This window comes from Meriones unguiculatus, chromosome 1, assembly GCF_030254825.1.
Source record: "Meriones unguiculatus strain TT.TT164.6M chromosome 1, Bangor_MerUng_6.1, whole genome shotgun sequence".
NCBI classification, from domain to species: Eukaryota; Metazoa; Chordata; class Mammalia; order Rodentia; family Muridae; genus Meriones; species Meriones unguiculatus.
In genome coordinates, this window is record NC_083349.1 from 181030443 (window position 1) to 181042584 (window position 12142).

Below are 12142 nucleotides of genomic sequence, written 5' to 3' on the forward strand. Positions count from 1 at the left end.
CTTAAAAGCTCACAAATGTATCAGGTGCTGGTGCAAATTTGGACAGTGCCGGGGTGGACGGAGCGGGCTTCTCCAGGAGGCTGACTTGCAGAAGTGATGAAGGATTGGGGCCAGCACGTAGGTTTGAACTTTAGGGTGGAGAGTACCAAATGTCTTCAGTGATCTTAGCCCAGATGTTACCCGGAGCAGCCATGCTCTTCTATTCGTGGAGGGAAACTGAGTCCAAAAGAAAAGTAATGGCTTTGGATGACCCGGCCGGGAGATACCCAACGTCCTTGCCCCGTGCATGGCGGACTCTTGGCACATGGACCACAGAAGCCTCTGTGCGACCATAGGCTCAAAGCCCTTGGGTGACAGGGACCCCTCTCCTCTCTTGCCAGATGAGCAAGATCGAGACTGTCTGGTCAGGGTTCCCATTTCCTTCCCTGATCTTGTAGGGCTGAGGGACCCCCCGGGCTGGGGCTGGAGTGGCGCTCGCCACCCGGGGTGTCGTGGAAGGGGGGGGCGGGGAGAGCGGCCGCCTAGCCCAGCCCCGCGGATGACAGGAGCCGGGGAGCCGAGGAGGGAGGAGCCGCCGCCGCCGTGCGCTGGGCTGAGGAGCAGAGAGAGCGGGGCGCCGAGTGCGGGCGGCTGGGAGCGCGCTGAGCGGGGGAGAGGCGCTGCCGCACGGCCGGCCACAGGACCACCTCCCCGGAGAATAGGGCCTCTTTATGGCATGTGGCTGGTAACTTTCCTCCTGCTCCTGGACTCTTTACACAAAGGTGAGCCCCGCGCTGCCGGCTGGCTGGCTGGGCGGCGAGGGCGGCGGGGCCGGGATGCGCGCTGCTGGAGGCGAAGGCGCCCGGTGGGCTCCAGGTGCCCGGGTGCCGGACCCGCTCAGGTGCACAGCGCTGGGTGGGCTCGAGGGGTGGGGCAGCTCCGCGAGGAGGGTCGGGCGAGAGTCGGCCCGGGACCGTTTGCCGGCCCCCCTGCGCCTGCGGTTTAGGGGCGCGCCCGTTAGGGGCGGTGGCCCAGGAGCCCTCGGTTTTCCCACCCCAGGGCTGCTTCGGTTCTGCCCTGACCCCCTCCCCCCAGCCCCTCGCCTTGCTCCCGTGGCTTACCGGAGCTGGGACCCCGGGGTGCCCTGCCAGCCAGGTGGTCCTCGGACTGAGACTTGGTCAGGGAGCCCTCGGTGATCGGGTCCTCGGACCGAGAGCGGCTCGCTCCTGCCGTAGCTTCGTGTGCCCCTCGACCGCCCTCGACCCCCGCCCTGGCGCAAATGCCGGCGCACCGCACGGCGCTTCTCCGCGCCTGGCTGGGTGCAGGGCTGGGAGGGCTGGGGGGTCCCGCGAGGCGGGGGTTTCCTCGGACAGCAAGTTTGTTCTTCACACCCAAGGATCGCCCTCACCTATCCCCCCCACCCCCCGCACCCCAACAACTAGCCCCGGCTTCCCGGCGTCTCCCTGGCCACCTTAGGCAGGGCGCCCCAAGGTGCCCGACCCCTCCGCTCCGGCGCTTGGCCTGCTGGACCTGGGGACAAGTGTTCAGGCTGGGGGGCGTGTCCTTCTCTCCGGGATAGAAGAGGTTGCTAGGGGTGGGTCCAGGTGTCCAGCGTGTCCAGACCTGCTCCTGGGGCGCCGTGCACCTCATCTGAGAGGTAGCCGGGACTGAGGGGTTGGCAAGGGGCAGGCGTTTCCGATCGTTACCAACCTGGGCACCAAATCGGGACCTGGGTAGCGCGGGCAGTTGAGCTCCCAGGCTGTGGCGGAGGACGTGCCCCCGGGCGCGCAGATGGCGGGAGGGAGAGGAAGCAGCGGAACTCCCGCGCCCTTGCGCTGTAGAGCACAGACGCTCCTCGGCTTTACCTGCTCAACCCTCTAACTTTTCTCCTCCGCGCCCGGAGGGCAGCTTCTCCTTCCGCCCCCTCTGCTTGGCTCGGCCTGGCCCAACAGGCCCCTGGGCAATGGGAAAGGGTAGTCAAGAGCCCGGGGGGAGGGGTCGAGCCCTCTGCCGAAACCCCGGGGTGTCCGGAGTTTGTAACCGGCCAGAGCCCAACGCAGCACCTAGTAGGCTGGGGGAAGAGGCTAACCCTTGTTTGTGAATATGGCCGGGTCAGAGCCAGTCTGATGGCCGAGTCCGCTGGGGTTTTGTCTAGAAGATCCGGGTGGCCTCGGATGGTCAGCAAAGTAATGGACTTTCTCGGGCCCAAAGTAGGCCACCGTGGAACTCGCCACGGCTGGCTGAGCTTGTTTAACTCCTTGCCCCCTAAGCTGACCCCTTCATCCCACCTTAGAGCAACAAGCTTGCCTGCTGCGCGCGCGCGCGCGCGCACACACACACACACACACACACACACACACACACACCAGTTTTCTTTCTTGGTGCTCTTCCTGCTTCCCTCCACCCCGAGCAGGCTGGTTTGGCTCGCAGCTTTAATTACGTTAATATTAAATATACATAAGGTGAGGAGCAGCTTTCTCTCTCCATAGCTCTCCGACCCCCATCCCTTTTCCGTTTTGTAAGGCAAGAAACGCGGACCAGAGCTGTGACCACACTCGGTTGCTTTGTCCCCAACCTTGCCCCTGGGAACAGCCCATTTCTCGGCAACAGAGACCCCTTCACAAACACCTGCAGGACACCGCACACCACCATCCAGGAGCTCTGCATTAATAAATGAAGCCCCAGTTATTTGATAGGGAAGGAACAGATGGGGGGGTGGGGGTAGAGAAAGGCCCAGAAGGCCACAGGGCAACAGCTGGAGGGGCAGAACCCTCTCTTACTCCAGCAGGAAGTTGCCATTAGTAGGTCTTGTGGGTAGATGGGAGTTAGCAGGTATGGCGGCCCCGGGTGGCCTTTGGGCCTGCGGATCCCTGGCTCCCCTTCCTTTTCAGAGCCCCAGCATCTGTGTTGGGCGCCAGGCAGCCTTGCCAGACAGGCCTATCTTTTTCCTTGGTGCCTTAATTGGGTCTTAGGTGCCAGGCTGATCCCCAGGGGCCTGTTCTGCTTGGGGTGGCATGGTAGGTGGGTGGTGGAGGCGGCTGGGGGAAGATGTAATGTGGGGAAAGCAAGAAAGATGGGGCGTGGTTTATTTCTCTCCCGTTGCCAGTCACCCCCGCGGCACCAAGGAAAATGTAAATGCGAATGTTCCAGCCTGTTACAGAAAACAATATCCTCTTGCAATAATTTGTACGTCCATCTGTGAGGAGCGGGAGGCGGCAGGCAGAGAGAAGAAAACAGGAGGAGATGGAGCGTCCTCTGGATGGAATTAAGCAGTTATTGAATGTGTTTTAAGCTTCTGTTATTTCCATTTCTCTCAAAATACCTTTTTTTTTTTTTTTTTTTTTTTTTTTTTTGATGAAGCCTGAGCTCAGCCCGTTTTCCCCAGAACTAAACCGGGAAGGTGTTTTAATAATCGGTTATCGAGTCTCCAATAACTGCCTTATTATTGCCAAAACAAATCCAGGTCTGGGCAGCCGGATGAACCCCAGCGAGGCTCTCTCTGTTGTTACATCCAGCGTGCCAGCATCTGTGTTGCCTGAATTTGCATTTTTACTGTGTAAAAGAACAAGCTTCCTCGGCACTAAAATTCCTGTTTTCTAAAAGCCAAAATAATGGGTTGCATTGATTTTTTTCATTTCCCACCCCAACCTCTCGGATGGGGACTCAGGGTTCCTCTCTCTGGAGAAGACCAAATTAAAAGCCTTTGTCAGGCCATTAAGAAAATCTCTAGCATTTTGTTCAGCATCTAATTAAAAAGGGGGGTTTGCTGGGGGCATGCTTTTAAAATCTCGAAGTGGCAAGTACAACTTAAAGGAGGTAGACGAAGGACCGGTGAGCGTCTGGGAGCGGGAGGGTGGGCCGAGGGGCCCTGGCTGCTAGAATGACGTGAAGGAGTAAGCAACTGCCATGATGTCCGATAAACCTTTCTGGCGCCTCGTTTTCCTGGGCATCAACACCAGCTGCCTTAATATATTTGTGCAGCAGAACGAGGAGCTCAATTAGAAACAAAAAGCGAGTAGGCAGTTGACCCAAAGGCAGGACTGAAGTTGAGCAGATGCCGGGCACTGACCAGAGGGGCTGTTTTTCTTACAGAGAGGGTGGAGGGGGGCACGCAGTCAGCTTTGGCCTGGTGACGGTTTGCTCAAGAAGCCAGTTGGCGAGGGGTCCCCAAATGCAGGGAGAGTGTATACTTAGAGCACATCCTGGGTATGGAGCCTTTGGTAGGGGGTGGGTACCATTAGAGCCCTTTAGGGAGTCCATTCTCGTGACTTGTTCGGTTCCCTGCCCTGGCTGGTGAAATATGGCTTGATTTGTTCAGAGAGCTCTATCAGGGTGTTCAGGCCTGAGGCTAGAGGGTCTCTCCTTCCCTACCTTCTTGGAGGAAATGTTTCTTGGGGAGGGGGGCATTTAAAGTAGTTACAAGGGAGGATCCCTTCGTTTTCTGAAGTGCTTTCCTAGCCCCTAACCTAGTATGTTGATTGGAAACAGGGTACCAGAATAGGGTGAATTGTAGGCAGCAGAGATGGCAGGAGGCCAGGAACCCAAGAGCAGGCTCCAGATTTGCATATGATTTGCATGTGGATTTGCATGCTCACCTAGCCAGGCCAAGAGCCCAGCCCTGTAATCCCAGCTACAGTAGGCAGCTAAGCAGTAGCTTTTTCCTGGTATGGAATGGGAATGGACAGGAGTGGGAGAGAAAAGATGCCCCCCAAACCCCAGTAACACCCATATAGTTTCCAAGTTTTAGGCATACACACACTTACAGCTGGCAGAGTAGCCCTGAAGCTCTCTCCTTCTGTGTCCAAGAAGTGCCTTCTGTGGCACTGGGTGATCAGGAGAGGCTGGGCAAGAATGGCAGAGACAACCTAAGGTTGTCAAATATGGTTCCTCTGGCGCCTCAGGATTCCAGTTATAGGAACCTACCTAGGGCAGTGCTAGCCATCTGGGGATGGAACGTTTGGGTGGAGGGGCTGGCTGCTTTGAGTTGTGGTTAGGAGTGGAGAACCATCAGTGGGTGGGATGGGGGTATGAGGTAAGGCAAGGTTCTCTCTCATCCTCCAGCTTTGGAAAGGATGGTGGTCTCTGAGGCTTCTTCTTTTACTGTGATTAAGGCACTTTGGGCCTGTAGGTGGTTCTGCTGGAGGCAATGAGAAGACAGGCAGGCTGTGGAGAATTTGAGTAACGCTTTAAGGGAAGACACTTAGGAGATCTGTGTGATTACTCTTGGGAAGCCAGCTGTGGCATCCATGAGGGGAGCATGGCCTAGGTACGGCCTTGTCTGTTTTTCTGGGCCCCAGAGCAAATCTCATGTGGCTCCAGGGCCTTCTGGAATGTGCCTCTGCATGCTTATTGCTCCAGAAGGGTCCTGGCCCCAGAGAGTGCACGTCCCAAAGGATGCTCTAAGGAGCTCTAAGGGGTTAAGAGGGGTCTCAGGGGATGTAGCATTAAAGAGACAGGGTCAGTGGACTGAGCTTTGCCCCCGTCTATCCAATGCTTTCAACTAGTGCTTTTGTCTGTTTCATATATTGGAGTGTGTGCGTGTGCATGTGTGTGTGTGCACACTCATGTGTGTGTCAGGGGAAGACTGGTCTGACTTCTATGGTGGAAATTTGGAGCCACATTAAGCCCTTTGTGCATGTCCTGGCTCTGCATTCACCAGGTGTGAGACCTGAGCAGAGTTCCCCTATCTGTGAAGTGAGATTAAAGAAGATGACGTATGGACAGTAGCCGGAACAGAGCTGGAGCTCAGGAAACATTAGACCCCTCTGCTTCCTACACTGACCCTTCCTTACCCCCCCACTGCCTTCAACCTCTAGACTTGACCTCAAAATAGATTTGGAAATCCTGCCTCTCCTGAGCAGTTGTATTAGCTAGTCACATTTCCAGCAAGGTCAATGGTCTTAGTCCTCATGACAACAAAAAATTAAAGAACAAATGGTGGCCAGGACAGGGCATGAGTGCCTTTCATCTATCACCTCGGAGGGTAGCCTTTGGGTTTCTGCTTCAGGTGCAGCCAAGTGGGCACCTGTATGTCCTTGGGGAGTCCAGCACCATCCTTTCCCCCTGACTCATCATAGCTGGTGGTGGCAGTGGAGGTGGAGAGGGTAGTGGCTGAGGTCTAGCCCTCGAGGGAAGCCAGGGCTTGTCTGCAGTGAAGGCTAGGGCCGCTCGGTGTGTCTTTACCATGCTTGGTGGAGTAAACCAAGCAAGAAACATGGATATAATTCAATGCAGATTCTGGACAAATGCCACTCAGACGATGAGCCCTCCAAGAGTCTCTGGATGCCATTCCCTGCGGGGTGAGGCTCTCTGTTGTCTAGGTGGTCCTATGTTAAGAGAATACCTGTGACCTTTTCAATCCTGATCACTCCTTTCTCTATAATTCAATCTGCCATAGAGAAAGAGCATATGACACAGAGGTCAAGGGAAGCCCATAGTATGTTGTAGCCTATGGGCTCTGTAAATGGGAGGAGGGGTTGTGGGCACATTGACTCGGGTGCCCTGTTGGACAGATGTTTGTTCAGGGCTGCTGTGGCATGAGTAGCATTAGCCTTAGGTACCACCCGTGCCACTCCAGCTGCTACTCTCCTCATCTGTTCAGCACCCTTTCCACCCTCCCCATGCCCTTGCTCTACATGAAGCTTGCTCTGACAGTTTCCAAGGTCACCATCTTCATTAAGAACAGTTATTCAAAATGCTAGTTGCATATTCATTAAGCTGATTTTTCTAAAGAGAGGTGTGTATGCGTGTGCGCGTACACACTCACATACACATTCATGGTTGGAGAGAACAGTCTCTGTGGACCCAGAAAACAAGGCTTGGTTTGTGTTGTTACAGGCAGTTGAGATGCTTCTATTCTATAATCTGTGAGATGGGTAGAATGACGAGTGTCCCAGCTGTCCCACAGGGCAGGTATTACTGCATGGGTACAAGAATAAGGGGCATAAAAATCAAATGCTGTGTGACAGAGCTTTGTGCATGAAGGGAAGCAACATATAAGCACACACACATTTGAAAAAACACAGCAAAGCAGTTTTTGCTCCGTAAATGTTGTGCTAAAATTTAAGGTATAATTACTTTCATTTTATAATAGGTGATGATGAAGGCCTCACAGCTGTTTGTGCTTGTCTCCCTTCATGCCCCTACTCCCTTACCTGTGAAAATTTTCCCTTGTTTTGTTCTCTGTCATTGTTGAGACCACTGGTAAGGATTGCTGGGCCTGCAACATCCATCCTACTGCAGTCCCCCTGGTCCTATGCATATGGGGTAGGAAGAAGCCCACTTCAGCCCCCCTGCCCTCCCTCTCCTAGGTATTTAGAGATGCTTTTATTCCCAATCTAAAGCCTCCAGCAGTGACTGTCCTTCTGGAGTATTCACAGTCTTCTCTGAGAGTCTCACTGGGGTGTCTCATTGAAGGCTGAAGTTCCTGTGCAATCCCTGGGAATCCTGCTGAATCAAGGGTTATCGATACTCTGTCCTGGTGAGGCCTGCCTGGAGCCAGGGGCATGTGTGTGGGTGTGGAAGCTGGGAGTCGGCTTTGGAAATAGGAGAAGAATACGGGTGTCATGACTAGTGGTCTCCCAAAGTTGGAAGGTGCCTTGAAGGACATGGAATGTGTCTCCCAGCCAGACTTGGTCCATCTCCAGCTACCCTACCATCTTCCCTTCCTCTTCTCTTATGCATCTAGTAGCAGGGAATGTTTTCTTTAAGGCTGAAGTTTCCTGGTCCTGTGGCTCTGTGTATTTTAGAGCCCATCCTTAGACCCAGACCAGCCCTGTCATGATCTTGTATGTTCTGCTCTCATCTTGGCTCCAGCATTGGACCACATGTCAAAACAAAGGCCTCTTCAACTTATCACACATCAGCCACTTATAAATGGACACCTTCCCACTTGAAATCACTCCTGTAGTTGTAGAGCCTCCCTGGTTCCTCTGATGCTTCATCAGGTGACATCATATTGCTTCATGGTGCTCACCTGAGTTGCCGGAGGGGACAGAGCAGAAAGAGCACCAGAACCAGCACTGCCCCCCAGTCCAGGCACTGGCTAGCTGTGTCCTTGGGGTAAGTGACTCCATTTCCCTAGGCTTTGTGAATGGAAGAGATTGGAGAAAATAATCTCTTAAGTCCCTCAAGTGCTAGCAATCTAAATCTGGGATTCTCTGGGCGGGGGGGACAACTGTGCTGTCTGAGCTGACTCCCTAGAAAGAACTTTCTGGCCATAAGGGGCCTTCCTCTGACAGACCTTGTCTAGAAAGGGCTGGAAGATTAAAGAGTCCATCCAACTGTCAGCTGTTACTCATAGCTCCTTCTGGAGCCGATGGTACAGGGGCCTTGGAGGTTGAAGGATGGCAGCATCCTCACTGGACCTATCTCAAAGCGCTCTGCTTGCTGGGTAGGGGAGTAGTGTTTGTGGTAAGAATACTAAAACACCAAAACCTAAAGCAAACCCACCCTGTTTCTGGTGGGAATAGGAAGAGCCTGAAGAGTTCTCAGTTGAGCTTTGGCTAGAGTGGGGAGTTGCTGGCATTGGGCTGAGAGAGAAAGAAAACATCCAATACCAGATATGACCCCCAAGTAATGCAGAATTGCTCTATACTAGATTGCTGTCCAGTAGCAGACACTCCTGTGCACCCCTGGAAGATAGTCTTAGTGTAGTCTAGCCTAGTGTGGCTGTGGGACGCAGAGGTGGGCATCAGAGAAAGTGGGCAATGTCAGGAAGGAACTGATCTACTTATCCATAAACTGTTTTTTTGTTTTTAATGGAATTTCAAGCAATGGCTGCATCAAAGGCTTGGCATAAGAATGAAATGAGTAATGTTGCAAAAAAAGGTTTCTTCATGTTTGGTTGCCTGGCATGTTTTTATAAGAGATGCTTATAAAAACATCAGTGGCCACGATAGTGTGAGGAGTGTGCTAACCCAGGTGTCCTGGTTATTTGATGTTGCTGTTGTTTCATTTTGTTTTGGTCAACAGGACATAAGGTAGAATTATCTGGGAGGAAGGAACCTCAGCTGAGAAAATGCCTGCATCAGATTGGTGTGTAGAATGATTTTAAGAATTAATGGTTGATGTGGGAGAGCCCAGGTCACTGTGAGCAGTGCCATTCTGGGAAAGCCATTTGGGGTTGGATGAGAAAACAAACAAACAAACAAAAAAACAACAAGCTGAACAAGCCAAGGGGAGCAAGCCAGTAAGCAGCATTCCTCTGTGCTTTCTGCTTCTGTTCTGGTCTTTAGGATCTTACTTTAATGTTCTGCCCTGGTGTCCATTGATGGTGGATGTGTAAGCCAAGCAAACTCTTTCCTCCCCTACTTGCTTTTGGCCAAGGTTTCTCATCACAGCAACAGAAAGCAGATTAGACAGCAGGCGTGCCCTGATATAAGCAAAACCACGGATAGGAGGCAGGAGACTTGGTCCCTGTGGCTTCATCTTGCCCGGGGACAACACAAAGTCATGTTACCTGGGAAGCGCTCTGGTGCAGTCTGGGAGACTCACCCACTCCTCCCCAGAGCCTAGCCTCACACTGTCTCCACAAAAGAGTTTGCTGGTGTCTAGCTGGTCCTCTGGGGCTTGGCATGTCCTGGTGGCTGAACAGAAATCCTATGATTGCTCCCCGTCTGGGCCCAGTATCCCCAGCTGGGACATGAGAACATTCAGACTGAAGCTACATAATCTTTCTGTCTCATCTCTAAACCTTTGTGTGCAAATGCATAGATGTAATCAACCTTGCAAAATAACCTGTAGAACCTTTCCAGCTCTCTTGCCCTAAGGGAATCTATGGGAGGCTGTCGGGGGTAGGGGCATCAGGGCAAATGGACAGCAGCAGGACTGCTGTGCTAGTGCTTGTTCGTTGATCATGCAGTGCTTTCTTTATCAGCTCCACTGCCACAGTCAGTCGCTACACGTGGTGCGAAGGCTTGTTGGCAAGTCCACAGAGCTGTGTTGTCGGTATGAGAAACACGAAGTCCAGGACGAAACATCTGCTTTTCCCACTGGTTGCTACTCTGGTCATGGACAGAGGATCTGGCTTCTAAAAAAGCATTTCTAGCCTTATGACAGGCACGAGATGCCTGTTGTCTAAGGCTCTGCATCTTTAACGGGCTCCCAGGTGATCCTTTATACATATTCATGCTTGGTCACCACTGTTTTAAGTTATTCTCATCACCATCATCATCCTAGGTGCTTGGTAAATATTGAGTAAGGAGTTGTTTGTCTCACAGGTACTTCCTGCTTGTCTCCTATGGCAATAGTACCCATAACGACACCCCCAGATACTTGAGTGGTGCCAGACACTTACATTCACCAGAAACTGTCCTTGAGGTAGATAATGTCACCTCAGTTTTATGGAAACTGAGGCACAGAGAGGTGAGGTTATTTTCCCTGGGGTTGCTGCACACATTGCTTGTAACAGATAAAGGATTCGAACCCAGGGACTGTGGCACTGGAACCATGTCTCTTATCCACTGTGTGAGCTCTCGTTCTTGTGTCCAGGAGATGAAGTGCTCATTGGGATGGTCACTGTCCTCCGGAATTCAGAGCCCTGCATAGTAAAAAGGGTCCTCCTACCTGCTTGGTCCTTCCTCTCTTCTAGCCCTTGTTCCCCTGAAGACCTGCCACCCTCTCTACTCAACAGATGCTGGGCCTGGGCAAGTACTCTTTAGAACTCTGAGTGGGTGTTTCAGGTGCCCAGTGCTGGCAGACACTCCTCCATGCAAAGCCTAGTGAATGAAAGGAGTAAACATTGCAAAGGAAGAGAACTAAATGACTCATTGTCCCCGTGGAGGCGTCGAGGTGTTAATATTTCAGTCCCCTCTGGTTGTCACTTCTGATGATTGGTGATGATGACATGGGGTAATTCAGTGCGCACCCCAGAGGAATGCCGGGAGTGCCTTAGACTACAGCCAGACACCTCCCCACCCCACTCCAGGCAGGTGGGTGGGAGACCACTGGTGTGGCTACAGGCGACAGCCGTGTCAGATTCCCTTTGCCAAACTAATCCCCCTGTGATGCCCAGACAAGCTAGTTGGTAGACAGGATGGATGTACAGGTTCTAGCTGCGACCCTGGGGGCAGCCAGATGCCTGGGGGCGATTTCTGGTTTAAAAATATTGCTGTGCTATTTCTATACTTCTAATCTCCTAGCGATTTGGAGCCAGTTTTATGAAACACACCATCGGGGCGGTGCTCAGTGTTACATGGGTAGAGAAGATTAAATGGGTTTAAGTCTGGACGTCTGTCACATGACAGCCAGGCCCATAACTTCCATTTTCTATTAAAAATCCATTTCCCCCTTTGACCAGGAGCAGCTTTGCTGTTGATCTGAATGTCTCTCTCTTTATTTATGAAGGATTTCCCCCCTGCCTTCCAATGCTCTCTGTAAATTTGCTTGGTTCTGTCTGCAGAGAGAAGAAAGAGCTGGAGGGAATGACAGGGATTTAAGGGGAAAGCTGTGGTCCGCTGTCATGGGATCTTCTTTCCAACTGGGGTTAGTTTGGAGAGAAAGGTGAAGGAGAAATGCCATAAGGTCTCAGACTAGGAACTCAGTACTGTGCAGGGAAAGCTCAGCTAGGCAGCCCGTGCTCTTACCCTTCAGCTCAACCCCTCCCCCCCTGCCTCCCCTCCTTTCTCCCTGTCTTCTCTCCTCCCTTCCCCCTTCCCCTTCCTTTCTCCCCTCCCTCTTTTCCTTCTTTCACCTCCTTTCCCTCTGTCTCTTCTTTCTGCTTTCTCCCCTTCCCTTCCCTTCCTTATTTTTGACCTACCTACCTATCTACCTACCTACCTATCTGCCTAATATATATCCCTGTCTCTCCTTACCTCTTTCCTTCTTTGTTGAGACACCCACTCTTGTTGTCCAGCCTGGTCTTGAGCTCCTGACTCAAGCCATTCGTCCTCCCCCTCCCTGAGAAGTTGGAGATCACTGTGGCTTGCTGCTGCCTTGTCCTTCTGCCTGTATGATTTTTCAGTAGTTACTGACTCCCCCCAACCTCCTCGTTTTCACCAACAGGACTCTCACTTTTCTTGTCTGTGCACATATTAAATAAAAAGGGAAGCAACTGTGCCCAGGGCACAGTCCAGCCTCCACTTAGGAAATGTGGGTCGCCTTTCTGGGACCCTATGCCATCAGCTAGGCCAGTGAGTCTCCAGACACGTGACCAGCCCTAAAA

The 12142-nt window shown here is 52.6% G+C and overlaps 1 protein-coding gene across 2 annotated transcripts in view; it reads left to right on the forward strand.

Moving 5' to 3' along the window:
* The first annotated feature begins 560 nt into the window (after positions 1–560).
* Positions 561–12142, forward strand: part of Dscaml1 (DS cell adhesion molecule like 1) — a 309575-nt gene continuing 297993 nt past the window's right edge. The window contains exon 1 of one of the 2 annotated variants that reach the window (XM_060373045.1): positions 561–761. In XM_060373045.1, coding sequence (XP_060229028.1) covers positions 716–761 — 46 coding nt within the window. In that variant the 5' untranslated portion in view covers positions 561–715. The remainder of the gene's footprint in view (positions 762–12142) is intronic. The other variant, XM_060373051.1, reaches the window with a different exon arrangement.